Consider the following 27,050-nt stretch of genomic DNA (forward strand, 5'->3'; position numbering starts at 1 on the left):
GTTGGTGACATGGTAGCAAATAGTCTCCAAGTAACCAAAAATAAGCATTTCCATTCAGTTTTCGGTTCCAATGGAAATAACGCCGACATCGTTTTGGAACCACCACCAGCTTGCACTGTGCCTTGTTGACAGCATGGGTCCTTGGCTTCGTGGAAACTGTGCCGCGTTCGAACCTCACCATCAGCTCCAACCAACTTAAATCTGGACTCATCTGACCACGCTATAGTTTTCCAGTCATCTTGGGTCCAACAGATATGGTCACCAACCCAAGAGAAGCGCTGCGGGCGATGTCGTACTGTTAGCAAAGGCACTTGGATCTGTCGTCTGTTGCCATAGCCCATTAACGCCAAATTTCGTCACGCTGTTCTTACGGTGTGCTCGTCGTACGTCCCACATTGATTTCTGTCGTTATTTCAAAATGGTTCAAATGGCTCTGATCACTATGGGACCAAACATCTATGGTCATCAGTCCCCTAGAACTTAGAACTACTTAAACCTAACTAACCTAAGGACGTCACACAACACCCAGTCATTACGAGGCAGAGAAAATCCCTGCCCCCGCCGGAAATCGAACCCAGAAACTGTCGTTATTTCATCCAGTGCTACTTGTCTGTTAGCACTGAAAACTTTACGCAAATGATGCTGCTCTCGGTCGTTAGGTGAAGGCCGTCGGCCATAGAGTAGTCCATGGTGAGAGGTAATACCTGAAATATCGTATTCTCGGCGTACTTTTAACACTGTGAATATCGGTATATTGAACCGCCTAAAAATTTCCAAAATGGACTGTGCCAAAGGTGTAGCTCTTCAACTACAATTCCGCGTTGCAGTCTGTTAATTTTCGTCTTGTGGCCTTTAGCACGTCGGACCAATGACAGTTCTGACTATGCACTGCCCTTTTATACCTTGTTCAGGCGAGACTGTCCCCTTCCGTATACGTGCGTATCGCTTTTGTACGTGTTACCGGCAGTCAGAGGTTGAGAGGGTAGCACGCCATGAATACATGATAAACGGATGATTTTCGTCGTTTTTCCAAGTAAAATAAAAAGTAACGCCGAATCCGATGATATAGCTTTATTCCTTACACTCTTATCTTTAAAAATCCATCGGACGCTTCCTGTAACCACTGCATTAGGTGGAAGGACCTGTTGCAGTCGGAATACTGCTCATCGGTGGGAATTTCCGAAGCCCTCCTCCTGGACCTATTATAATATAATGTGAATTAGTCATGTTCAATATATTTTCTTCCCGCATACATAGGATAATAGAAAAATATCAAGTTCAATCAAAATAGTGACGTGTTGAAACAAATGTCATGTTTTTCGCCCAAAAACATCGAGACAAAAGCGTGCACTGAAACTAGATCTTTGAAGATATCATAAAAAGACTACATAAGCTGACAGAGAATTCACTTTACAACGCTGGCATCAAAATCTAATCAAAATCGTATGTATCGTTTTCAAATTAGGTTTGCCCACCAATTAGAAAAATACGGTTTCAAGAGAAATCCGTTTAAAGTTTTGTGTTTTACTTCTTGTAATTAAGTTAAACAGAACTCCAGTCAGCTGTCCATGGTCCATACAGCAATACTTCCAGATTCGCTTTCTTCGTGGCCATGGCGATTGTGCGGGCGTCTTTGGCATAGAGCCGGCCGATGTGACCGAGCGGTTCTAGGAGTTTCAGTCTGGAACCGTGCGACCGCTCCGGTTGCAGGTTCGAATCCTGCATCGGGCATGGGTGTGTGTGACGTCCTTAGGTTAGTTATGTTTAAGTAGTAATAAGTTCTAGGGGACAGATGACCTGAGATGTTAAGTCCCATAGTGCTCAGAGCCAATTGAATTTCTTTGGCACCTTCTGTCATCCGCTGCTCTGCTCGCTGTTCGTCAGCTTGTATGCGGAAATTGTAACAGCTTGGTCTTATCTCAAGATCGAACACATCCATAACTTCCATTACTCCTGTTAGGCTTTCTTTGAAATTACATGCTGCCAAATTGGCAGCTATGGCGACTACTTTTTCCCCGCTGTGAATCTTATCATAGAAAAACTTTTTTGCAAATTGCCCTGATACTCGATAATGGAGTTTCTGGAGGACCTAGGATGAACACTGTAATAAACTAGACTTCACAGAAAATTTTTCAAGCCCAAAATATAGCTTTTCTGAATTTTTTAAATGGGAATTATCCCTTGTGTACCTGATTCTGTGGTCGAGTCTCTGGATACTGAACTATGTACTGAAGTTTTAGTTGTAGCAGCTTTATCTCACTCCTTCTACAGTCAGGTCTCAAGATATTTTAATGCCTCTCTAGAACTCTAGTTGTGAGAGCTTTATTTCTGTTATTCGATAACCGGCCTCAAGCTCTTGTATTGTTTGTCTAAACACATGGGTGTCGCAGCTTTATGCCTTTGGTTCTACAATCGGTTAAGGGATAACGCACCAATTAGCGGCCAGTTACCGCAGTCGATCAAGGGCTTCAGATCGAGCATGCTTGCATCGTACACAAGAGCATTCAAGAGTAAGAATAGACATCGCCCACTCGAGCACTCGGCGGTATGAATAGACTACCAGTTATTACATCAGTTAAAGCAAACTTGTCCCTTTTTCCTCCGCTTAGCAATTCCGGGGTATAAGTCGATGTGTGTTTTTTCTCAGTAACGCTTGGATGCATGACAGGAAATTTACAGTGTCCACTGTAGCGCACATAATGACTAATTCGTGGTTATTCTAATAATAACTAAGTTTGTTTGATCGTTTGCATCGCTGCATTAGTCTACAATTGGCCTCATGAGTGTGACTGGCAATTGTTTCACTTGTTTACAACACAGAAAGGCCTAGGGCGACTGAATCTGGCGACTCTGTCTCAATGGATCGCAATGCTAAACGTATTCATATCTGCTTTATATGTCAACTTGTCCGTGTCTCAGGACAGCGTAGAAACACAACACCGTTAGTGTTACACATCTTGCGGCGTGTATTACATCATACTGCACTCTGGTCTCATACTGTAAAGTGAATATGTAAAGAGGAAACGACTTTAGCCAAGAGAGGATGTGACCTAGAACAAACTTTAACCTCTAGCGCTAGCTGCATACTAGATGAATGAACCATCAGGGAAAACTATATTTTGACTTGCAATACTTAACGAATTTATAAGAAAGCTTTCATTAATACTGTTAATATTTGTAGCCAGTTTTCCTCAGTTGCTACTTCAATTGTGCTCTGTCATACAGATATGGCAAAACATGCATCTGTTGCAACGGTATGATTTACTTTTTTTGCCTGTTTATGCTAGCCGTCGTCAGTGGTCTACGATACAAAGAAAATTTTGTTAATTATACGTATTTTGATAGAATCTCTGTTGAGATTATTGGCAGTTTATTTAAATTATGTAACTATTTGCAAACATATGGTTGTGTTTGTTTACACTCGCTTTCATTTTTATGCCTTTTTTCTGTATACGTGTGTGTTTCTGCACGTACCAGAGATAGAAATTATAAGTCTCCAATCGAGTGAACACATTTAAACATTCCACTGCACATAACCTATCATGTACCACACTGCACGTGGTCTTGCTCATATGCTATAGGGCTGATTGAGGTATCATGTGAGCACGTTGCCCGAACACTCACCCTCCGTCGATCCCCAAAGCAACACCCCACTCTAATCTTACTCTCTAGAACAGTCAGCCGCACAGCATGGGAGCAAGACCAAGTGCAGTGTGCTACAGGATAGGTTATCTGCAGTGAAATGTTTGAGTGTGTTATTAGTTGGAAAATTGTAGTATGTGCATCTAGCACATATAGAAGAACGCATGAATGCATGGAAAGTACTTAAAATGGATGTAAGTGCGAACAAACTCAACTATGTTTGTAAAAAGACAGATAACTTAAATGAACTGCCAATACTGACGAACATATGTTTATAAAAAGTCACACAATTTAAATGAGCTATCAAGACTCAATACAGGTCTCCTATCAAAATATATACAATTAATTAAGTTTTTCATATTATAGACCACTGATGATGCAAAATAAGCGAACCATGGTTGGTAGACAAAAAATATCGTACAGTTTTTTGACGTATTTCTTCTCATCTAGGTGATGCAGCAAAAAACGTTTTATTGTTTTTCAGGCTTACTCACCAACGTACTATATTTGCTGGTTCTAATAACTTATATGTTAGGAGTCCCAACCCAAATAAGAGAATTCCAGTACTACGGAAATTACGCCCATACCAGTAAACAGGAATAGTCAGCTATTTCATATTTTTCATAACGTATAACTGACATTACTACGCTGTGAATTTGTAGTGCTGAAAATTACTATGTTCATACCTCAGAACGGAGAGACTTTCTTCGTTATTGATATTATACTATGCATAACCTACCGCCAACTGGCATAGTTTATATTGCTAGATTTCCATGCAGGCTTTGACACTGTAGTTCAAAACACAGCCTCGCCATAAAGTCGAATTGCACTTCACAGTAATTATTATTATTATTATTATCGTTAATTCCCCATTGAGGAGAGCGTTAAAACACAATCAATATTCACAATGACAATATGGTACGTAAATTGGTACATTTCAAATTCATGGCACTTTCTTCTGTCTCTTTCTTTTCTCTTCCCAAAAACCTCTAATAAATTCACTGTGCTTCTTCTTCCTCTCTTCTGTCCACTACCTTCCTGCTTTCTCCTCTTTTGGTGTTTCATCGAATTTCTGTTTGTTGATTTTTTCTCTGTATTTTTCTCTGTTTGATATTTCTTCTGTAGAGATGTTAAGATTTTTAAGGTCTTCCATGGTTTCCTTTACCCAGTTAGTTTTCACCTTATTCGTCACCACTATGTTAAAAATCTTCTTGGTCAGCCTATTTTCATTCATCCTATGAATGTGCCCATAGAATTTTGCCCTTCTTTTTCTGATATTGTCTGTAATTGTCTCTATATTGTCTGTAATTGTCTCTGCCTGTTTGTACAATTCCTTTGTTGGTCTCTTTATCCAGATCCCCTGTCTCTGAACTGGCCCATAGATCTTTCTCAGAATTTTCCTCTTTTGCTTTTCCATTTCCTTGATTTTAGTTCTTCCTCTGATTACTGTTGTTTCTGAGGCATACAAGGCCTCAGGTAAGACTACTGTTTTGTAATGTCTTAATTTGGCATTGATGGAAATATTTCTTTTATTGTAATGGTTCCATGTAAGTCTGTATGCTTTTTGTAGTTTTGTAGCCCTTTCTTCATTGGCTTCACAGTAATAATATTTGGATTTAAAGATTATCTCTGGCGAAAATCGGAACTGTTAATCCTAAAAAAAAAAAAATCCAGACGTTCTTCGTCTTTATCACTGAACAGGAACGTTGAATGACTGCTGGCGGTTTCAGGAAGACATGGAAGAAATTTCTGTCTGGTTCTTTAAATATGGGTAAATAATTTAATGTGGTTATATTGGAGAAACATTCCTGTAGCATCTGAATACAGTAATAATGGTAAAATGATTGATCTAGACGTTTCGATTAAATATCTACGAGTAACGTTGCGTGAAATGGAACGAGCGCGTAATGTCAGTCTTAATAGTAAGCAAATCTTTATTCGAAGAGTTCCGCCATAGGGTGTGTCTATAAAGCTGACAGCTTATAAAACTCTTGTACGAATCATTTAGGGCCACTCGAATTTTTTCATTCCCTACCAGATAGAATTAATGTAAGACATAGAAGGAAGTGAGGGGCATGCTTCTAGTTTTTAACCGGTCATTTCGATGAGAGTATCATGAAATTGCTCCGTGAGCTTAGATGGGAATCCTTACAGGAAAGAAGACGATATTTTCGTGAAATGCTGCTGAGAAAATTTGAAAGGCTGCATTTTCTACAGGCTGTAGCTCGATTCTAATACCTCTAGTTCCCGTCTCGCCTAAGGACAAAAAAGGACAAGGAGACTAGGACGTGGCTAGCAATTGTGTAAAATATCCTTCACGATGCATTGTTAAGTAGTTTCGGGAAGTCTACATATATGTAGATCATAATGCACTGCCTAAAAGCCCCAAGAACAAAAACTTACTGGCAGTAAATAGTGCAAAGTACTTGTCAGAGGGATGTCTGAAACAGTAGCCGATAGAAAAACATTAATTACACATTGATGGAAAACTGTTAAAAATACAATATAACAAAAGGTCCATAGCCGTCGGTAGACAAGAAGAGCAACCAAATCGAAAATGAGTGAGGGAAGGTATATGCTACGGCCTCATGGAAAGAAATTGCTAAGTTTCAAGAATAAATTGTAAACGGAAATGTAAAATTGTTGACGTAGCCAGCTGCACATAGGTAACTACTACAAAGTAAAAAAAATCGTGGTTAAAGGCTTTAAGAAACTAAATTAATGACCGACATGTATTAATAATGACGAGGCTTAACAAAAAAAGCGAAAACAGTATCTGCAAATATTGCAGTAGATTATTTACATAGTCAAGCACTTTAACTGAAAGTATTACATCACAACACAAAATTAATACGATTAAGATATCGCACTCAAGGAGAGTATACGAGTAATGCATCGCTCAGTTAATTATTGCGTTTTAAATCTGACAGGGCGCTACAACAATGAAATTTCCAGAGATGTTCATTTTCTCAGTCGATTTACAGGAGGTGAACACACTAATTTGTAAAATTACTGGATAATGAAAGATTATGATCTATCACTGTTGCGTTCTGGATTAAAACTTCCTCTCATTAGCAGAGATAACCTGTCAGGAAGATCAATCAATCAATCACTGTTGCGGATCCATTACCTAATGGCAACCCGTTTCGTAATCAAAGCTTCGCCTTCAGGAAGAGATGCGTCAGGATTTATAATACGCCCCAACGCATCCCTGTCAAGTGGTGCAGCTATATTTTGTACAGTCAGTAATTTTAAATATAATTTACCCTTAACCTTGCGGCTTATACTAGTTTTAGTGCTTTAGTGTTCCGAAAGAAAGAATAATTCGCCTTTCTGTACTCAGCGTACACAAAATACTGTCACGTACACAAAAATACTCTCACGTGTGTAACAGACTGACAGTTTTAATATCATAACTGGTTAGGCATCCACAGCCAGCGTCGATTTCAGTGACTTTTTTCTGCATGGCACGATGTGTCAAACCAAAAATTATTTAAAACACTAAAGCAATCGACGTATTGGCCGTGGCGACGCCTTCTACCATCTGAGGAAGCTCTCTGCATAATAGCCGAAATGTCAGTTATTTTAATGTTTCAAGTGTTTTACATTACGACAGAGCAGTACACCCTGGAATATTTGAAAAATGTTTTAATACTGGCGATGTTCAAGAGATGCATAACCGAGAACTAAAGCAAATAGGCGACTACTTTAATACAGGTCAGCTGCCCAAACCGACGTTTTATTTTTTATAGCAGAGACAATAGCTTGCAAAATTATTTAAACAAAGCCATCTTCACCTGCAATATGTTATTCTTGGTAGCTGATTTAAAGAATGGAAATTGAGAAAAATAAATACGTCTCACTTTATTTTCTGAACGTCTGTAACGAGTACAAATTAGGAACCTGGTTTCCTAATTTGTACCAGTGAGTGACAAATTGTAGCACCTTTATAAAGTTGACTAAGTTTGAGTAAATGACCATTAGTTTAGTCCTTACATCACTATTTGCAGCCATAGCATATAACCTTTTCACTCCTTTCCGCACCTCTGTAGACTCTGCATTAAACCACGTTTTGTATTTCATGCATGAGATCTTTTTTTTTCCATTCGATATTCCTTGCACAACTTGCTGTTCCCTTCCTCTGTTTCACGAATGGGTTTCTGTGGTGGTTTCCTAACAGAGTGTGCATGGCGCTTAGTTTTCATAGCTGTTGTACCAGATTTCTTCTGTGTTGCTTCTCTTTTTTTTTTTTTTTTTTTTACATGGGCTGTTCGTAAGCTCACAGACTCCTTGGATAGGCCTCGAAGGTTTGCTTGTGGCTTTCACCATTTAGCTAGTATTCGGCTATATTTCTCGGAGGGACACCCTCAGCCCACTTTTTGCCTGCCATGACTTGTTTTGTATTGAAATCATGAGGCAGTCCTTCACCTCTTCAAATGTAAAAGTACCTCTTCCAGTTCGTTTACAACTGATGTGGAAAACACTTTTACTGCGACTAAACATTTTGTATTCCCGTTTTAATTTTTGTTTTTGTTTCCAGTATGCATTTTAATTCTTGGATTAGGCGCGTTTTATACTCTTGCTCATTTATTTAATCCATGATTCTCATCTAGATATAGTGTTACAGCTAAACTCTGTTCATCTGTGTTGCACTTTCCGTAACGCCTTTCTGTTGTCATAGTGAAGTAGAGACCTTGCCTAGTATGGCGGTGCGGGTCTCCTGCATCGTCCCCTACGCCCCTCGGCGTATGGGACCTCATCATCATCAGTGAAGCAGAAAATAATTATTTAATTAATAACTTAACTGTAGAGAACGGAGAACACGTTAGAAAATTCACCGCAACATTCATTGACATTATTTTGCATTAATAATACTCAGTGAATGTTTAAGAAATCATTATAGCAAAAAGTTTCTTACACTGAATCTATGAAATACCGGAAACTTATAGCGGTACATTATTTGCAATGTCGTCATTTTCTCTTTGCTACCTTTCTACAAATGAATCACAACCAATACAGATTTCTGACTATCTGAAAACTAAGGTTATTTCCTGTACATTCATCCCTAAAGGAAACGTTTATGTTGCCATTAACTTACAACAGTAACTCTCTTCCCCACGTACAAAAACAGTAGATGAAAATGCAGCAAAATCAGCGTAGTCCTTAGACAATCTGTTCCCCGACACACAGAACTATGGCTGACATTACAGTAACAAAAACTAAATCTCGGATATTATGAGAGGTAGGAATTTTAGAGCAGTTGCCCGAACAATATAGGCAACTGTACAGGCGTGTACCGCCCGTAATGTAGCTATCAAACATAGTGTGAATCAAGAATGAATTCTCGCTCTGCAGCGGAGTGTGTGCTGATTTGCAACTTCCTCCCAGAGTAAAACCGTGTACCGAACCAAGACTCGAGCTCGAAAAGCAAGGTATTCAGGAGAACTTCCGTGAAGTCTGAAAAGCAGGAAAGAGCTACTGGTCAAAGTAAAACTGTGAGAGTGAGTCGTGCGTCGTGCCTGGCTAACTCAGGCAGTAGGTCATTTTCTTCTGAAAGACAAAGATTCGGGGTTCGTCAGTCGATCCAGCATACAGTTTTAGCCTTCCACGATGTTTCAAGTAGTCTGAAATGACTGACTAGTAACAGCTTCAGGTGGAATGCGTACTAGGCGACAAATAAGTGGACTAAGACTGAGAGATGTCTCATTCTATGATGGTAAGTATTTATGGCAACGGAATAAAGATCTTTGCCAGATAAGAATTAAAGGTAAGGAAACAAGTTCCCAACGCCAAAAAATTCAATAAATACCTAGTCTGCTGCTGAAGCAATAACTGACATCACTTGTAAATACAATGCGTCGAACTCTCCTTAAAGAAGAGAAGAGCTTCATTGCGGAATCAATCTTTCGGTTGTCAATACATCTTTTGTCTGAAGAATACTCGAACCGCTTGATACGAAGGAGCGTCTGTGAAATTCAGAAGTCCAGTCAAAGGAAAGCAGTTTGAAGCTTTGAGTCGGAATGAAGTAAGGGGTTGTTAAGGCAGCTGACTTTCTTAGCACCTTTCACTAAAAGGAGAGTTCCGCCTCACTTTTAAGCTATCATCCTCCCACACTAACGATTTCTGATACTAAGATCTATAGTTTCTGAATGTAGATATATTCAAATACCTTGAATAGCTGTTGTAAGATCAATGATTTTTTTTATCATTCCCTGTCCTGAGTAGATATCCCAAATATTGGCAAAAAATCCTGCCATTTCCTGTGGGTACAGATCGCGTTCTACTTTGAGACCATATTTTCACGAAAGAACATCGTAACCTAAGACAGGTTAAGGAAAAAAATATTGAGTATTTTTTTCACAGTTTACATTGTGACCTCCGCACAAAATAATTTACGTAAACTCCCAACAGCAAGAAATATAATTATTTATAGCATTCAGCGTAACCTCCCACAGATAAAATCCGTAACCTACCAATAATACAATGATACTAATCTCTCAATAAAATTGCGACTCATTTATAACCTTTCAATAATTGACTGTCAATTTAACCTGGTAAATTTTGGACGTCAGCAGTGCTGCGTCATGGCCCTGACACATCATTCTGAATAAACTGAAAAATCTTACCTTAATTAGGTCGCCGGACAACGCGTATATATCTGCTCCTATAAGAAAATTTTCTGGCGCAGCTAAGTGCAATGCTGGCCGATAGATTTGTCTTATATAAAAGGAAATAACTGATTTTTCTTTTCAATAATCAGGATGACCAAGGATCGGAGAAATTAGTAAATTCTTTAAATTGAATAAATGATTGTCAAAAATTACTTTTTATGAGAAAGATTCTTATTAAGCGATTTTTTTAAAACATTTACATAGGACTTGATATAACAATACTACATATGCGCGAGGCTACTTTTACCTTATACTACAACGCTCAGGCTCCGCCATCGGTGCACACGACCGGTCCAGCCAACACGATACACCAGACTGCTCGCTAGCAACAACTTACTCATACTGCCACAGAGTTTCTACTGCAGTCAACACTGCTCTTTGGTCTCAGATTCTCTTATAGCTTACATGTAGCAAGCAGCGCGTGAGCAATACATCGAAATTACATCTGCTCGAGTGCGCTAGCAACATATTCTTTTATCATGGACCTCTTACAAGATGAATGAGAAATGAAACTCTGAAAGTGGTTTTTAGAGCTTCTTAATCAACTCAGTTCAGTAAATTTTGCTCTTCGTCTTATGCAAATAATACATATCTATTCTTGGAAACAAGAGACGAGCAACATCCAAAGAGACTTGGTGAGTTTAATGAACGGATGTATTACATTACCCCGCACTCTCACCTCTTGCTCCTAACTAAGATGGTCTGGTAACCTCACGGAACAAGACTCATATCCTTATGAAAATTAATAACATGAATAGTACGCTGCTCACTTTTACAACTCCTAGCCGCTACCACTCTATTGATGGCGTTATCAAATCACCTTCTCTACTACAGAATGATCGTTACAAGTTAAGAGCTGTGTTACCACCATGCTAGTGATGGCAGCCTCCTAACAAGTATAGCCAGTGCCAGAATCTTTCTTCAGAACCCTTTCATATGGCATCATTGACGTTTAAATGAGGTATAACTTACAACTGGCTCCATTCACTGCATGCGAAGCTTCCTGCACAATTTCGGATGAGCCTCTACCAGCCATAATGTGTGAACACTAAACATCCATCTTAATCTTAATGCCAATGTACTAACGTGTCCGAACACCAAATCTTCTAATAACGAGAAACCTCCATTCTCTACAAGTCAGGCAGATCTGCTGCAGTTCCAGAAGATGTTTTAGAATGAGTAAAGTATACAGACCGAGCGAGGTGGCGCAGTGGTTAGCACACTGGACTCGCATTCGGGAGGACGACGGTTCAATCCCGCGTCCGGCCATCCTGATTTAGGTTTTCCGTGAGTTCCCTAAATCGCTCCAGGCAAATACCGGGATGGTTCCTTTCAAAGGCACGGTCGACTTCCTTCCCCATCCGCCGTAATCCCATGATACCGATGACCTCGCTGTCTGGTTTCCTCCCCCAAACACCAACCAACCAATCAGTAAAGTATACTGTTGGTAACGGACAAAGCTTCGTGTTTTGCTGCTTTATGGCCAACCTTGTGGATAGTAGCAGCATCCACCGTTGGTACACAGAGCAGTCAAGTTGCTACAGTCCGCCATTCATAATCGAGTCAGAACGAAAGTGCCAGATCAAGCGTTTCCCATTAATCCGTGGGTCTTCCAAATACCAGGCGACAGTGTTGCTTAAGGCGGATAAATACAAATCTTAGTGCACGCGAATCCAGATCTCGAAAATTCACAAACATACAAAGAGGCACAAGTCAGCAGGCAGAAATTGGTTATTGGCGCCGTTTCAAATGCATTTTCGTGTAAATATGCGTAACAATACTCAAACAGATTCCCTGGCTCTCACATCTAGAAAAGAACCGTTTTCTTGGGACAATCTTTGCGACAGAAAGTCAGATGGGCCATATTGTCCTTCGGTATCTCTTTATATCCGCTAAACATTGGAAGTGTACGACCATGAAGAGATGTTCCCCTCCTCGAGTTATTTAGTAACTACGCATGGAAATCAGTCGACTGCCACACGAGCATACAAAGAAAAGTAATGACACACATTTTTTGTCTGTCAAAGATTTTATTTTATTTTAAAACAACAACATTGTCCTCTCCAAAGTAGTTCCCAAAGGCAGTTACACACTAGCGGAGTCGTAGTTCCTGTGATTGGTAGCAGCACTGAAAGGCTTCAAACGGTAGGGCTTTTAACAACTGGATCACATTCTTTTGGTCCAAAAATGATATCCTTTTAACATATTTTTCAATTTCTGGAAAAGAAAAGTCAGAAGGACTCGTATCAGATAAATGGGAGGTTGGGGAGAGGGAACATCAGGAATGCCTTCGAATGTCAAAAGTTTCGTGATGGAAGTGACCGTGTGACATCGGACTTTCTCATGATGTGTCCTCTTGTCTGCAATGTCAGCTGTCACTCGATTCACTCTTTTCATGAGCCTTTGAAGGACATCTTTGTAAAGCATTTGGCTGGCTCTTTGTCCTGGACGAACAAATTCTTTACGCATGATACGCCTACTGTAAGAAAATCAAATCAGCGTTGTTTTGATCTTTTATTCGCTCATTCGAGCTTTTTTTAGGTCGAGGAGATGTCAGTGAGCCACTCCTCAGTTCGAAGCTTCGTCTCAGGATAACAGTAAAAAATTCTAGGCTTCTTCACTTGTGACCACACGAATGAACCAATTGTGTTAATTAGCAATCCTCTCAAGAAGCTCAACGCATGCTTTTCTTTGATTGTCCTTCTGCTCAGTTGTGAGGTTCTTCGGCACCTTTTGGCACAAGCCTTATGTATGTCCAAATCCTTGGTGAAAATTTGATATACAATAACGTCGGTATGTTCTCACAAGAGGATACACACGGTCGACGTTTTCGTCGGTTTTTGAAGCTCAAGGTCTCCCTGAAAGAGGTTCATCTTCGACTTGTTCTCGGTCTCCCAAAAATGCTTTGTGTCAGTGAACAACTTCTGCTCTTGAAAACTAAAGTTCCCCATAGGCCTGGATGTAAATTTTTCAAAGGTCACAGGCGAAGATTCCCCAAGTTTAACAAAAAAGCATCATTCGATAACTTTTCTCTAAATTCCGCTGTTCCATTTTCGTAACACTCAACAAAACACTTAACTTGACTAATGGCTCTCTCAAAAATCACATAATGGCTTTACATAGCTGAAACTCGGACTGAGAGTCTGGAATGATGAACACACCAATCAACACAAGTATAACAATACAGTGTTGCCAGATCGCTCGCAGTGTTGCCAGTCCCATTAATTTTCTCACACACCTCGTACTTACTGTTCCACCTTCGTTCTGAATAACAGAGTTAAAACAGCTTTGGAATTTTTTTGTCTCGCCAGACTAGGTTACAGAAGAGTCATCATGTGACCCCCGCGCAGCAAGCTGAAGCAAGCAAAGTGGTGACCAGGTAAAAAGGATGCTGAGTTAATAAGGTTTCGAGTCCGTCATCCTGATAGAAATACTATCCTATTTCCAGTAAGGAAAGCTGATATCCCGTGCACTCTCCAAAAGTATCATTATAGCTTCTTAGCCTCAGAATCAATTGGCTATTTCTGATAAACTTTTTCAAGTCTGCATATCGTACGAGGTGGCACGCTCCCCTCTAACGCACTGTGCGCCTGCGGTCTACCGAGAAGAGTCTTCACGGAGTTACCATCGGGCCCCAACCACTCCACCAGGTTATTACTTGTCTTCCGTTCTTGCAGGAGCCAACAATTTTGTGAGAACCGGCTTCATTCAGTTGCCACGTGCGAAATGAACACTATCGTGAACGAATCTTTCACTTTGCAGCGGAGTGTGTGCTGTTTCGAAACCTCCTGGTAGATTTGAATTGTGACACGGATTTGAAGTTGAAACCTTCCCTTCACGAACAAAGCTCGTACACAGAGAGCTGACTACCAACTTTGCTAGTGACAGCAGCATCTTAACATGCTGAGTCAAACACATTTCAAGCATCCTTTCTCCCAGAGGTGATCGAAGGGAAAGGTAGCTGTTAAGTTTGGAAAGCAGGAGAGGGGTACTGGAAGAAGTGGAGATGTGTATGCAGGAAATCAGTCGTGCCTGTATTCCAGGATAGCTCAGTCTGTAAAATTATTGCTAACGAAAGGTAGAGTTAAGGTTCAAATTCTGTACAGATACAGTTTTAATTTTCGAAGAAGTTTCATTTCCAAAATGGTTCAAATGGCTCTGAGCACTATGGGACTTAACATCTGATGTCATCAGTCCCCTAGAACTTAGAACTACTTAAACCTAACTAACCTACGGACATCACACATATTCATGCCCGAGGCAGGATTCGAACCTGCGACCGTAGCGGTCGCGCGGTTCCACACTGAAGCGCCTAGAACCGTTCGGCCACACCGGCCGGCTTTCATTTCCATAAATGGAAAGCGCAATATTGTGTATGTTATACACCTTTTCGTTTGTAATTATGAAGTTGTTCTACCAAGAAGCGACGGGAGAATCAATTAACATGAAATTTCAATTTTCTTTTTCCTTTAATATGTGGCAGAGCCAGACAGGTACTTTTCCGGGACGAGATGACCTTCGCCTCATACGTCTCTAAGCTCATCTTCGTATGATCAGATGACACTCTGACACCATGGAATGGTGAAATCTTTTACCAAGAAACGTTGTGGCAGTTTAAATATTCGATGACGTGTGAAAGCATCTCGCACGGGAGTCACTGATGTAGGACCAAATGTAGTTGGAGCAAATGTGACTATCACAGTTGTACATACGTTCCCAGAATTTTAAAACGTCGTTACAAAGTGCATACTCCTCAGTAAGATATGAGTAATAATTGCTTAATTACGTCGGTAGCCATAAATCTTACGCGTGTTATTACAACAGTAACTTTCTCGCTTGTGTTATATTATTTGTCTAAAATCTTCTTCCTGTTAAAAAATATTGACGATTTACGGAAGGACGAGAAGAATATTCGGGCCAATAGAGAAGGAGCATTAACGCCAACTGGGGAAGGATGGGGAAATGCTTCTGACTTGTCCTTCTCGAAGGAAGAGTCTTGGAATTCGCCTTAAGCGATTGAAGAATGTCACAAAAACCTGAATTGGGTGAACGGGCACTTTAACCGACCTCCTTCCGAACGAGAGTCTTACCACAGTGCCGCCACACTCGGTGGAGTATTTAGGAAGAAAGGCAAATATCTACCCTGCAGTCACATAATTTCGCAAAAACTGACGTACTGAGGTATCAGTAATGTATCCGTAGTACAACAGCGGGGGATAGTGCAGTACCAGACATGTTAAGCAACACGACGTCTTGGTACACACTGACCGCCACTTGTGCCACTACCATTTTGCTCTTCGTCCAACTTCTTCCGAACATGCTGCCAGTTAATACTACAGTAAAATGCAATATGGCTCTGAACACTATGGGACTTAACTTCTGACGTCATCAGTCCCCTAGAACTTAGAACTACTTAAACCTAACTAAGCTAAGGACATCACACACATCCATGCCCGAGGCAGGATTCGAACCTGCGACCGTAGCGGTCGCGCGGTTCTAGACTGTAGCGGCTAGAACCACTCGTCCACTCTGGCCGGCTAAAATGCAATAGTTTTTGTTGTGGTTGGCAGGAGAGCCAACCGTATGGTTAAAGGAGGCCGAAATGCACGCGTCTCAGCTGGCGCAGGCTGGCGTGCGGTCTGGAACATGACAAGGGAATTAGAATTGAGAAAAATGGACGTAGCTGGTGGAATACTTAACTTTAATCCATTAATGGATAACGTCGCTCTTTATGGTACATGATTCACAATACCAATAGTACGAATATTGGCGCCTTGCTAGGTCGTACCAAATAACGTAGCTGAAGGCTATGCTAACTATCGTCTCGGCAAATGAGAGCGTAGAAGTCAGTGAACCATCGCTAGCAAAGTCGGCTGTCCAACTGGGGCGAGTGCTAGGAAGTCTTTCTAGACCTGCCGTGTGGCGGCGCTCGGTCTGCAATCACTGATAATGGCGACAAGCGGGTCCGCCGTATACTACCGGAACGCGGCCGATTTAAAGGCTAGCACCTAGCAAGTGTGGTGCCTGGCGGTGACACCATATTCCTCCCCCGCAAATCGGTGTACGTTTGTGGCATAAGGCTTCCGCCCGCCGTGGGGAGGACCGCATGTTGACGTATGCGACGAGGTGGGGAGCCTAACAGCAGGCGAGGCTGTGCCACCCGCACCCTGCCATTCGGACCGCGGGGAGCGAGGAAACGCCTGAAAACCTGCTCCAGGGTGCACGCTAACATGCGGTGTATGCGCCCGTAGAGAGAGAAGAGGGGCCGAAGGGTCGACCTCCATCGTGCCGGGGCACCCGACGGGCGAAGACGACATATGGTCCGGAGTGGGCAAGAGTTCCATGTCGGAGGACAACTGGTCACGGGAAGCGATCGGCGGCACGTGACCCAGGGAGGCGCCCGGCGGTTGCAGTGACGCGTCCATTACGGGCGTCGCCGGCGGGAGAACAGGCGGCGGCGGTAGCGGCGGCGGTGGCGGCGGCGGCGCGTCGCCATGGGGCAAAATGGAAGGCAGCGTCGGTAACACCTGGGGCTGAGGCGAGCCAGTAGATGGGTCCCCGGGGCACTGACCGGACGGCACCGTCGCTGAAAGCAGACGGCAAGCAGCAGATCCCGTGCGACGACAGAGGCACAGCTGATTGAGATGCCGACGCACCTCACCAGAGGCCCCCAAAACCAGATACCTAGCGCGTCCGAGGCAGCGAAGAATGCGCCCTTCGAGCCAACGCCGTGAACCTCCAAATTGGCTATAGTAGACAACGTCGCCTGGAGCAAAAGCAGGTGTCTGCTGCTGCACAGGAACCTGATGCGGCGGATGTAGCAAAGACATTAAGGTTCGATGAGGGCGACCGTGGAGCAACTCAGCCGGCGAGCGACCTTCTCGGGGCTGAGAGCGATACGAGGACAAAAAGAGCAATAACGCGTCCTCCCGAGAATGTGGCTCTTTCAGCTTCAACATCTGTGACTTGAAAGTCCTGACCAATCGGCAACGGCACCGTTTGACTGTGGCGAAAACGGCGCGGACGTCAGATGTTGAATACCATTGGCCTCGCATAACGACTGAAATTCTACGGACATGAATTGTGGGCCATTGTCGGAAACAATAGTCTGTCGAAGACCTTCAATGCAAAAGATAGCAGATAACGCTCGGATGGTGGCAGATGACGTCGTGGAAGACATCCCGACAACATAAGGAAAATTACTGAATGAATCTACCACAACCAACCATCGAGCATTCCAGAATGGACCAGCAAAATCGATGTGTAAGCGTTGCCAAGGGGAAGTGGCTTTTGGCCATGCAAAGAATTTCCGCAGTGGTGCTGATTCTTGTTCGGCACACACCATGCAAGAAGAGCACATATTCGTAATCGCAGCATCGATTCAGAATCAAGTACAGTGCTGACGAGCAAGTTGTTTCGTTCGCACTATACCCCAATGTCCTTGGTGGAGAAGCTGTAAGACATAGGACTGTAATGAACGTGGTACCATGACCCTGGACTGATCATTATCAGAACGCATCAGCAGAACACCACGTAATACAAAAAGTCTCTCCTTGTGAGCAAAATATCGGCGAACCAACGAGTCCCCGATCCGTGACTTTGATAAGAGCCATTGCGTAGCAACAAAACGCAGAACGGAAGCAAGGACAGGGTCGGTAGCTGTGGCTGTAGCTACACGACGAAAATCAATCGGAAACGATTCGACCACGTCATCGGTTTCCGCATCAATGAACATGCAAGCAAGTTCGGAGGAATCGAATGCCCTATCCTCTGCAACAGGCAAGCGGGACATTGCATCGGCGTTTCCGTGCTCAGCAATGGACCGATACAAGATATCGTAGCGGTACTGCGAGAGGAAAATAGACCATCGAATGAATTTCTGCGCTGTACGTGGAGGTACAGGCTTGTCGGATGAAAAAGCGATGTCAAAGGTTTGTGGTCTGTGATTATGGTAAAGTGACGACCATACTAGAAATCATGAAACATTGTAACACCAAATACCAGAGACAATGCTTCTTTCTCGACCTGTGAATAATTTCTTTGAGCAGACGAGAGCAATTTGGACGCAAAGGCAATAGGGCGATCGTGGGATCCATCTTTGTGCGCAAGCACAGCACCGATCCCGAAATCCCATGCATCCACCATCAACAAGAGGGGCTTCTGGGGATCGAATGGCGTAAGGCAAGTATTGGAAAGCAACGCCGATTTCAACTGGCCAAAGGCGCGTTCACATTCCGTCGTCCAGACGAACCGAACAGCCTTGCGGCGTAAGCGATGAAGCGGAGCTGAAATGGAAGAGGCATGCGGAATATAGCGATGGTAGTAATTTATTTTTCCCAGCACACTCTGTAGCTGCTTCAAATTCTGCGGCGACGGCAAGTCTTGTATGGCACGAAGCTGCGTGGGACTGGGATGTATGCCTTGGGCATTGAGTACATGTCCCAAGTATGGTAAGTCCCGAGCAAAAAACACACGTTTGTCCTTCTGCAAGCGAAGACCATTTTGTAGCAAGACCTGAAATAATGTTCTGAGATGAACATTTTGCCTTTCTTCCGTCTTTCCGGAGATCATCATATCGTCCAGATAATTTGCTGCAGTAGGGACCGACGCACAAACAGTTTGTAGATATTGCTGAAACAATGCAGGGGCGGATGCACATCCGAATGGCAGTCGTTTGAATCGATACAAACCAAGATGCGTGTTAACCACCAAAACGCGCAGGGATTCTTCGTCCATCGGTATTTGCAAGTACGCATCTGCTAGGTCCAACTTCGAAAAATATTTGCCCGGGCACAGTTTGTCAAAAAGATCTTCCGGGCGTGGTAAAGGAAAAGTTGCAATCACTATTTGGGAATTCACTGTTGCCTTAAAGTCCGCACAAATTCTCAACTTTCCGGAAGGTTTTGGCAAAATTACTAAGGGTGATGCCCAGAGAGAAGCCTGCACACGTTCAATTACACCTTGTGATTCCAAATCGTGTAATGTATTTGCGACCTCATCACGCAATGCGCGGGGAACATTGCGCGCTATGAAAAATTTCGGCTGCGCGTTTACTTTCAGTTCCAATTGTGCTTTATAGTTCTTAGCGCAACCGAGGACCGGTGCAAAAATGTCTGCAGATTCTTCACATAGACGAGAAACTGTCGGAAGGCACAGTCTGGTTCACTGAAAGGACTTGACTTACTATAGACAAGTTAACAACTGAAGTAAATCGAAACCAAACAAGTTCACTGCAGAAGAAGAACGAAGGACGTAAAATGACACAAGTTTTGTTTGTCCTTTGTATGTTGCAAGAAGGCTGCACTGTCCTAACACAGGGATGGTTTGTCCTGAATAACTACTTAATTTAACATTTGCGGCGCGCAACGGAGGTGTGCCCAGCTGTTTGTCTTGATTGATCACTGAACGTGCAGCTCCAGTATCGAGCAGTTAATGTCCAAGTCTACAAAAAGTTTATTGTCCTGCTGACGACAAGAGCGACTGTCTCGTGCAACGTGAACTGCCACTGGTACATTTTCACATGCGACTTGACGGGAGTTCCGGTGATGTCGACGCACACTATTTTTGGGACGAACACAGTCACTGTTAGAGAGAGTGGCACTGGGCGGAGTGGAATGAACTACATGAATTTCCATGGGCGAAGTTTCGCGAGCCCGAGTATCCTTCGTTCGATTCCGATTCCGGCGCGAAGCAAAGGGCCTGGAACGGTTTTGAGCTTCCGATCTGAGCTTTTTCTGGCAAACACTCTGAACGTCCTTTTTTATTACAATAAAAGCAAATAGCTTGGCGTGACGGGCAATTCTCACGCGAATGTTTAGTAGCACACCGCGGGCATGATTTGATCACTGCATTTGCTTGCCTGCGTTGCACACGTGGCTGAGAGCCTTGCGGCAGCGGCGAGGCCGGGCGCGAGGGCTGTTTACTGCTCCATACAGCTCGCCCGGCGGGCCGGTTAACCTGACACACTGCTGGCGAAGTTTGCAAATGATTCCTGAGCAAAGTCAAGTGTGTCCTGACGATCCAATATGTCCATCACTTGTTGAAGGGAGGGATTTACTAGTTTCAAAATCTGTTCCCTTATACGAACATCAGAAATGTTCTGTGCAATTGCATCACGTAGCATAGTATCTGAATAAGGGAGTCCACATTGACACTCAAAAGCACAATCCCTAGTAAGGCCTTGCAAGGTTGCAACCCACTCCCGGTTAGTCTGACCTGCCGTATGTTTTGTACGAAAGAAGGTATACCGTTTGGCAACTACATTGACTGATTCATTGAAATATGCGTCTAATGCAGGCATAATTTCTTCGTAGGACAGAGTTGCTACGTCGCGTCGGGGAAATAATTTGACTATCACACGGTGCGTGGTCACGCCGACCGACGATAATAAATAAGGCTGCCGCTCGTTACCTTGAATTCTGTAGGTGGCGAGATGGAATCCAAATTGGCGTGACCACTCCGTCCAGCTTTCCAGTGCAGCATCAAAAGGTCGAAAAGACGGTGCAGCAGCGTGTTATGGGTGCGTTAGCGGCGAAGCGGCTCCTGCGGCATCGTTTTGCATCGCGCGTTGACCCTGGACGAGCTGGCCAAGGGCATCCAGTAAGGCCTGCGTCTGCTGATTCTGTAAGCGATAAAATTCGGACAGTACATCGGGAGATTGTGGCGAAGCCATTACACAAGTATATCAGGGGAATTTAGATAAGAACACCTTTACTCTCGTCGCCAAATGTTGTGGTTGGCAAGAGAGCCAACCGTATGGTTAAAGGGGGCCGAAATGCACGCGTCTCAGCTCGCGCAGGCTGGCGTGAGGTCTGGAACATGACAAGGGAATTAGAATTGACAAAAACGGACGTAGCTGGTGGAATACGAAACTTTAATCCATTAATGACGAACGTCGCTCTTGACTGTACATGATTTACAATATCAATAGTAACTGAATATGGCGCCTTGCTAGGTCGTAGCAAATAACGTAGCTGAAGGCTATGCTAACTATCGTCTCGGCAAATGAGAGCGTAGAAGTCAGTGAACCATCGCTAGCAAAGTCGGCTGTACAACTGAGGCGAGTGCTAGGAAGTCTTTCTAGACCTGCCGTGTGGTGGCGCTCGGTCTGCAATCACTGATAGTGGCGACAAGCGGGTCCGACGTATACTACCGGACCGCGGCCGATTTAAAGGCTACCACCTAGCAAGTGTGGTGTCTGGCGGTGACACCACAGTTTTATTCTACATCTGCAAGACTGCGATAAAAATCAGCTTCATTTGACTGTAACTTCACTGGCGAGTCGTAACGGCGTGGTGCGCCTGTTACCAATGCGGGCGTCTGCTTTAATGTCGCTCGCCGCTTGCTCGTTTCCTGCTTGTGCCGTAACTGCAGCGGAGATGCAGGCAACCGCTGAGCCGAATCTGCTCTCACTCAAAAGCCGGAAGCCATTTAAAGTGCATTATTCACTTCTCTGAGTGTCTGAATATGTGGACTCTTTCCAGAAACCTGGGACAGTCGCGGCAGAAGGAGGTAATAAATACTAATTCAGTCTTCTCCACGCATGTAACTAAACTTCCTTCTATTTTTGTGTGTTCCAGGTTCCGGACATCGGTTTATCCAGCACTGGCCACGAATTCAGTGGACCGGAAGCTGGCAGTAGCAGGCGTTCTACGAAAATAACATAAAGATGATGAAGATCATAGCCATTAGCATCGGAGAGTGCAGTAGTTTTAATTGTGCTGACGAAGATGGACTGGGAAACGTTCTCTGTATACACCTATTCTCTAGCTGAGTGCTATAATCGGAAGCAGGATATTCATTACAGAAGTATTGTAGGCGAAACCAACTTGAAGTGCTGTTTGTGTCAAGGACAGCGATTCGAGTGAAAGTATAAAACTGTGTTAGGCTGTGACTGGTGTCCATCAAGGTTTCTTCGTCACAAAATTAGTTGGTTTTGCCGAACTAATGGAAATGAGCTGAAGTAACATGTAAATCAAGAGATCTAATTTTCTTATTTTTTCCATTATGGACTACCGACAAAAAAGTGATTTTGTGCAGTGACTGTGTCAACATTCCAGTTAATTATTAACGAATTGGCAGACAAGGGTATCGTAGATAATCGAAGATGTATCAGTTTATATTTTCAAAGTGTTCAGTGCCGGCAGTTTGAAAAAAGAGCTTCCAAGAAAACATTTTTTTAAAAAAATTTCGATTTAAAATTTCAGTGAAAATGGTTTCAATAAATTATCTCAAAGTTCGAGGAGAAAATATGTAAAGAACTCATCAGTTAAGGAAAAGATTTTTAACTTTCATTTAAGTTGTACGAAGTACTGGATTTGGTGAAAGTGAGCATTTCATGAGTAAGTTCCACTTAGTTATACTCGGCTATAGGGGATCCGTTATTAGTAAGGAAATAAAAGCTTTATATCGCAGGTGTTGAGAGGTCGCAACTTAAAAGGAACAGCGTTCGAGAAGTTCTATATTTAAAACTAATTCTTCTGGTTACTCCACAGCGTTTACAGAATACAGTGTTATTTTGAGCAGGATTCTCTTGGGAATTCCAGGTTAGAAAATGGGTAAATTTGTACTAAATTATGCACTGTAATGTAGGTGGATGTGTTATCTTGATATTCCTCCAAGCAATCTCAGTCATGTACAGTTTCAGTCAGGTCTGTAGTGGAAAGTGCATAGTAATGGACCCTTTGCCTCCAGTACTTGTCAGTGAAGTGTAGCCAAATAATAGTGCGTAATACCATATATTGCAAAGCATGTGGTGTGAGAAACAGGAGGGAAGGCTAACTGAATCGATGTGACACGGTAGGGAGTTTTGCGAGAGGTACGACGGCCTTTCACGAAGTACATCTCGCGTGTGGCTATACGGACGTGCTATAACATTTGAGGAAACCTGCAGAAGGTTGGACCTTCTGTGATGCGACAAATGTGATCGCGCAGTTTAGTAATATGACGCACAGTAAATACGAGTGGCAGACTTCAAGCGAAAGGGTGGTTTCCTTGTGGATGTACATTCGCGGTGTGACCACGGCAAGTGACAGTCTGTCTGGACTCGTGTCGATGAACGCGGTGCAGACTGACACCTGGCAGGCAGTGACAAGGAGGGAGTCGGCGCCCGGAGGCGGCTCGTGGTGATCGCCGTGGCGACCACGGTGTCGGAGGCGCGCAGCCGCGGCCGGCTGCCCGGCTGGTACTCGCAGCACGGCCCGGGCTACGGGGGCGGCGGCGGCGGCCAGGATGACGACGACGACGACGGCTTCCTGGCGGCGGCGCCGGTGGCAGGACGGCCGCGCGCCGCGCTCGTCGTCGTCAGCATGGACGGCGACGCGCCCGCCTCCGCCGTGCTCAAAAAGGGCCACGGCGTGCCCGACGCGGAGGCCGGAGTCGGGGGCGGAGACGGCGCCGGCAGCAAGGACGACGGCGGCGGCGGCGCTGGCGACGGCGGCTGCTCGTGTTGCTGCTGTTGCTGCTGCTGCAAGCCACGAGCAGGTAAGCGCGCACCACGCTCTCCTGCTGCCTGTGCTGTGTCAATAATCTGAAAAACCTATGTCAAACTACTTTGTTAATTAAGCACTCCGTCTGCAGGCCATAAGTGGCCCATCGGGACCATCCGACCGCCGTGTCGTCTTCAGTTTAGGATGCGGTTAGGAGAGGCGTTTGGTCAGCACACCGCACTTCCGGTCGTTAATGATGGTTTTCTTTGAGCGGAGCCCCTACTAGTCGGTCAAGCAGCTCCTCAATTGGCATCACGAGGCTGAGTGCACCCCGAAAAACGGCAGCAGCGCATGGCGGCTGGATGGTCCCCCTTCCAAGTACCGGGCACGGCCGGCAGCGCTTAACTCCGGTGATCCCACAAGAACCGGTGTATCCACTGCGGAAAGGCCGTTGCCAATATTTGTTAATACGCAATAGTAAACAAGAGCAAAAAGCGAGACACTGGTCCTCCTCCACGTGGTAGGGATGAGCAACATCGATAGTGGGCGGAAGTTAACTATGTTGCAGCCACTCACGATGGCCAAAAGACCAGAAAACCTTGTTAGGTATATCATAAAAGTATTTTTTTTTGTGACAAAAAAGGACCAGCCATATACCCATAGGCAGCTGGTCGCCCAACTAGTTTAATGGGAAAAGAAGTCCTGCTCCCAGCTATCAACAAGGAGCAGCATGTGTATCTAGTCTTTTCTGTCGACCTTCCTCTTTCAAAATAATTACATAGCCAACTGGGAATAGGGGATTCCATATTTTTAGATTTCCAGAAGGCTTTCGACACCGTTCCTCAAACGCGTCTTTTAATCAAACTGCGTGCCTACGGAGTATCGGCACAGTTGGGCGACTGGATTTGTGATTTCCTGTCAGAAAATTCACAGTTCGTAGCAATAGACGGAAAGTCATCGAGTAAAACAGAAGCTGGTTCAAATGGCTCTGAGCACTATGTGACTTAACTTCTGAGGTCATCAGTCCTCTAGAACTTAGAACTACTTAAAGCTGACTGACCTAAGGACATCACACACATCCATGCCCGAGGCAGGATTCGAACATGCGACCGTAACGATCTACATCTACATGACTACTCTGCAATTCACATTTAAGTGCTTGGCAGAGAGTTCGTCGAAGCACAATCATACTATCTCTCTACTATTCCACTCCCGAACAGCGAGCGGGAAAAACGAACACCTAAACCTTTCTGTTCGAGCTCTGATTTCTCTTGTTTTATTTTGATGATCAATCCTACCTATGTAGGTTGGGCTCAACAAAATATTTTCGCATTCGGAAGAGAAAGTTGGTGACTGAAATTTCGTAAAAAGGTCTCGCCGCGACGAAAAACGTCTATGCTGTAATGACTTCCATCCCAACTCGTGTATCATATCTGCCACACTCTCTCCCCTATAACGTGATAGTACAAAACGAGCTGCCCTTTTTTGCACCCTTTCGATGTCCTCCGTCAATCCCACCTGGTAAGGATCCCACACCACGCAGCAATATTCTAACAGAGGACGAACGAGTGTAGTGTAAGCTGTCTCTTTAGTGGACTTGTTGCATCTTCTAAGTGTCCTGCCAATGAAACGCAACCTTTGGCTCGCCTTCCCGACAATATTATCTATGTGGTCCTTCCAACTGAAGTTGTTCGTAATTTTAACACCCAGGTACTTAGTTGAATTGACAGCCTTGAGAATTGTACTATTTATCGAGTAATCGAATCGCGCGGTTCCAGACTGTAGCGCCTAGAACGGCTCGGCTAAATCCTCTATTGTTCCTGATCTATATTAACGACATAGGAGACAATCTGAGTAGCCGTCTTAGATTGTTTGCAGATTACGCTGTCATTTAATGCCTTGTAAAGTCATCAGATGATCAAAAATACTTGCAAAATCATTTAGATAAGACATCTTTATGGTGTTAAAAGTGACAATTGAGCCTGAATAAAGAAAAGTGCGAAGTTATTCACATGAGTACCTGAATAAATCAGCTAAATTTCGATTACGCGATCAGTCACACAAACTGTAAACTCGACTAAATACTTAGGGATTACAATCACAAACAACCTAAATTGGAACGATATCATAGATAATATTGTGGGTAGAGCAAACCAAAGACTTCGATTCATTGGCAGAACACTTAGAAGGTGCGACAGGTCTACCAAAAGACTGTTTACGCTACGCTTGTCCGCCCTATTCTGGAGTACTGTTGTGCGGTGTGGGATCCGCATCAGGTGGGACTGACGGATGACATCGAAAAAGTACAAAGAAGGGCAGCTCGCGAAATAGGGGAGATAGTGTCACAGACATGATTCGTGAATTGGAGTGGCAATCATTAAAACAAAGGCGTTTTTCGTTGCGACGGGATCTTCTCATGTAATTTTAATCACCAGTTTTCTCCTCCGATTGCGAAAACATTCTGTTGGCACCCAGCTACATAGGGAGAAATGATCATGACGATAAAATAAGAAAAATTAGGGCTCACATGGAAAAATTTAAGTGTTCGTTTTTCCCGCGTGCCGTTCGAGAGTGGAACGGTAGAGAGACAGCAGGAAGGTGGTTCACTGAACCCTCTGCCAGGCGCTTCATTGTAAATAGAGTGATCATGTAGATGTAGATGTAGATTATCTTCTATTCTTGAGTTGCGAGAACAATCAAGAAAGCATTTGAGTGGGGCATTTACCGATTAGAACAACCTAAGATTATCAAGAGCCTGTCTAAATTAAACGATCAGGCAGTTAGTAGGACCACACGCACGTGGATTATACTAGATACTAGTACCAAAATGCTTTCTTCATGTTGTTCATTCTTGATAATGATTGAAAGTCAAGTAAATGCAGTTTCAGGAGCAAAGAAGTTGGTAAAAAAGAGTAGAGGAAGATTCACGAAATTACATGGGAATTCAGCACTTGTAAAGCAAAGTAGATGGTGAGCAGTTATATAACATTACTAAATCTTTGTTTGCGTAAAGATTTCTGTGTAGCTCAAAACAGATGTTCCAAGAATAGGGTTGAGTTGATTAGGTTCCTTCGCCTCTAGTATCAGTGCCATACTTGGCAGTACAAAGAAAAATTTAGGTACAATATGGCTACCTCTGGGCTACTTCGGAACCGAAGAGAATACACTCGAGATTAATATCTTTCTTCGAAAACTTGAGTCAAGTAGATAAATGCCTTCCACACAGAAAATATTCGAACACAACACTGCTTCAAATATTTAGTGCCCTTCCTGTATCAACCTGTAGTTGTGAGTAAAGTTTTAACTGCCT

At 43.5% G+C, this 27,050-nt stretch overlaps 1 protein-coding gene across 6 annotated transcripts in view; it reads left to right on the forward strand.

Annotated features, from left to right (window-relative positions):
* The window catches only part of LOC126334777 (agrin-like), an 884,963-nt gene that overhangs the window by 372,275 nt on the left and 485,638 nt on the right, over positions 1–27,050 (forward strand). For all 6 annotated transcript variants that reach the window (XM_049997373.1, XM_049997372.1, XM_049997377.1 and 3 more), the window contains one exon: positions 21,893–23,795. In XM_049997373.1, coding sequence (XP_049853330.1) covers positions 23,621–23,795 — 175 coding nt within the window. In that variant the 5' untranslated portion in view covers positions 21,893–23,620. The remainder of the gene's footprint in view (positions 1–21,892; positions 23,796–27,050) is intronic.

This window comes from Schistocerca gregaria, chromosome 2 (assembly GCF_023897955.1).
Source record: "Schistocerca gregaria isolate iqSchGreg1 chromosome 2, iqSchGreg1.2, whole genome shotgun sequence".
NCBI lineage: Eukaryota > Metazoa > Arthropoda > Insecta > Orthoptera > Acrididae > Schistocerca > Schistocerca gregaria.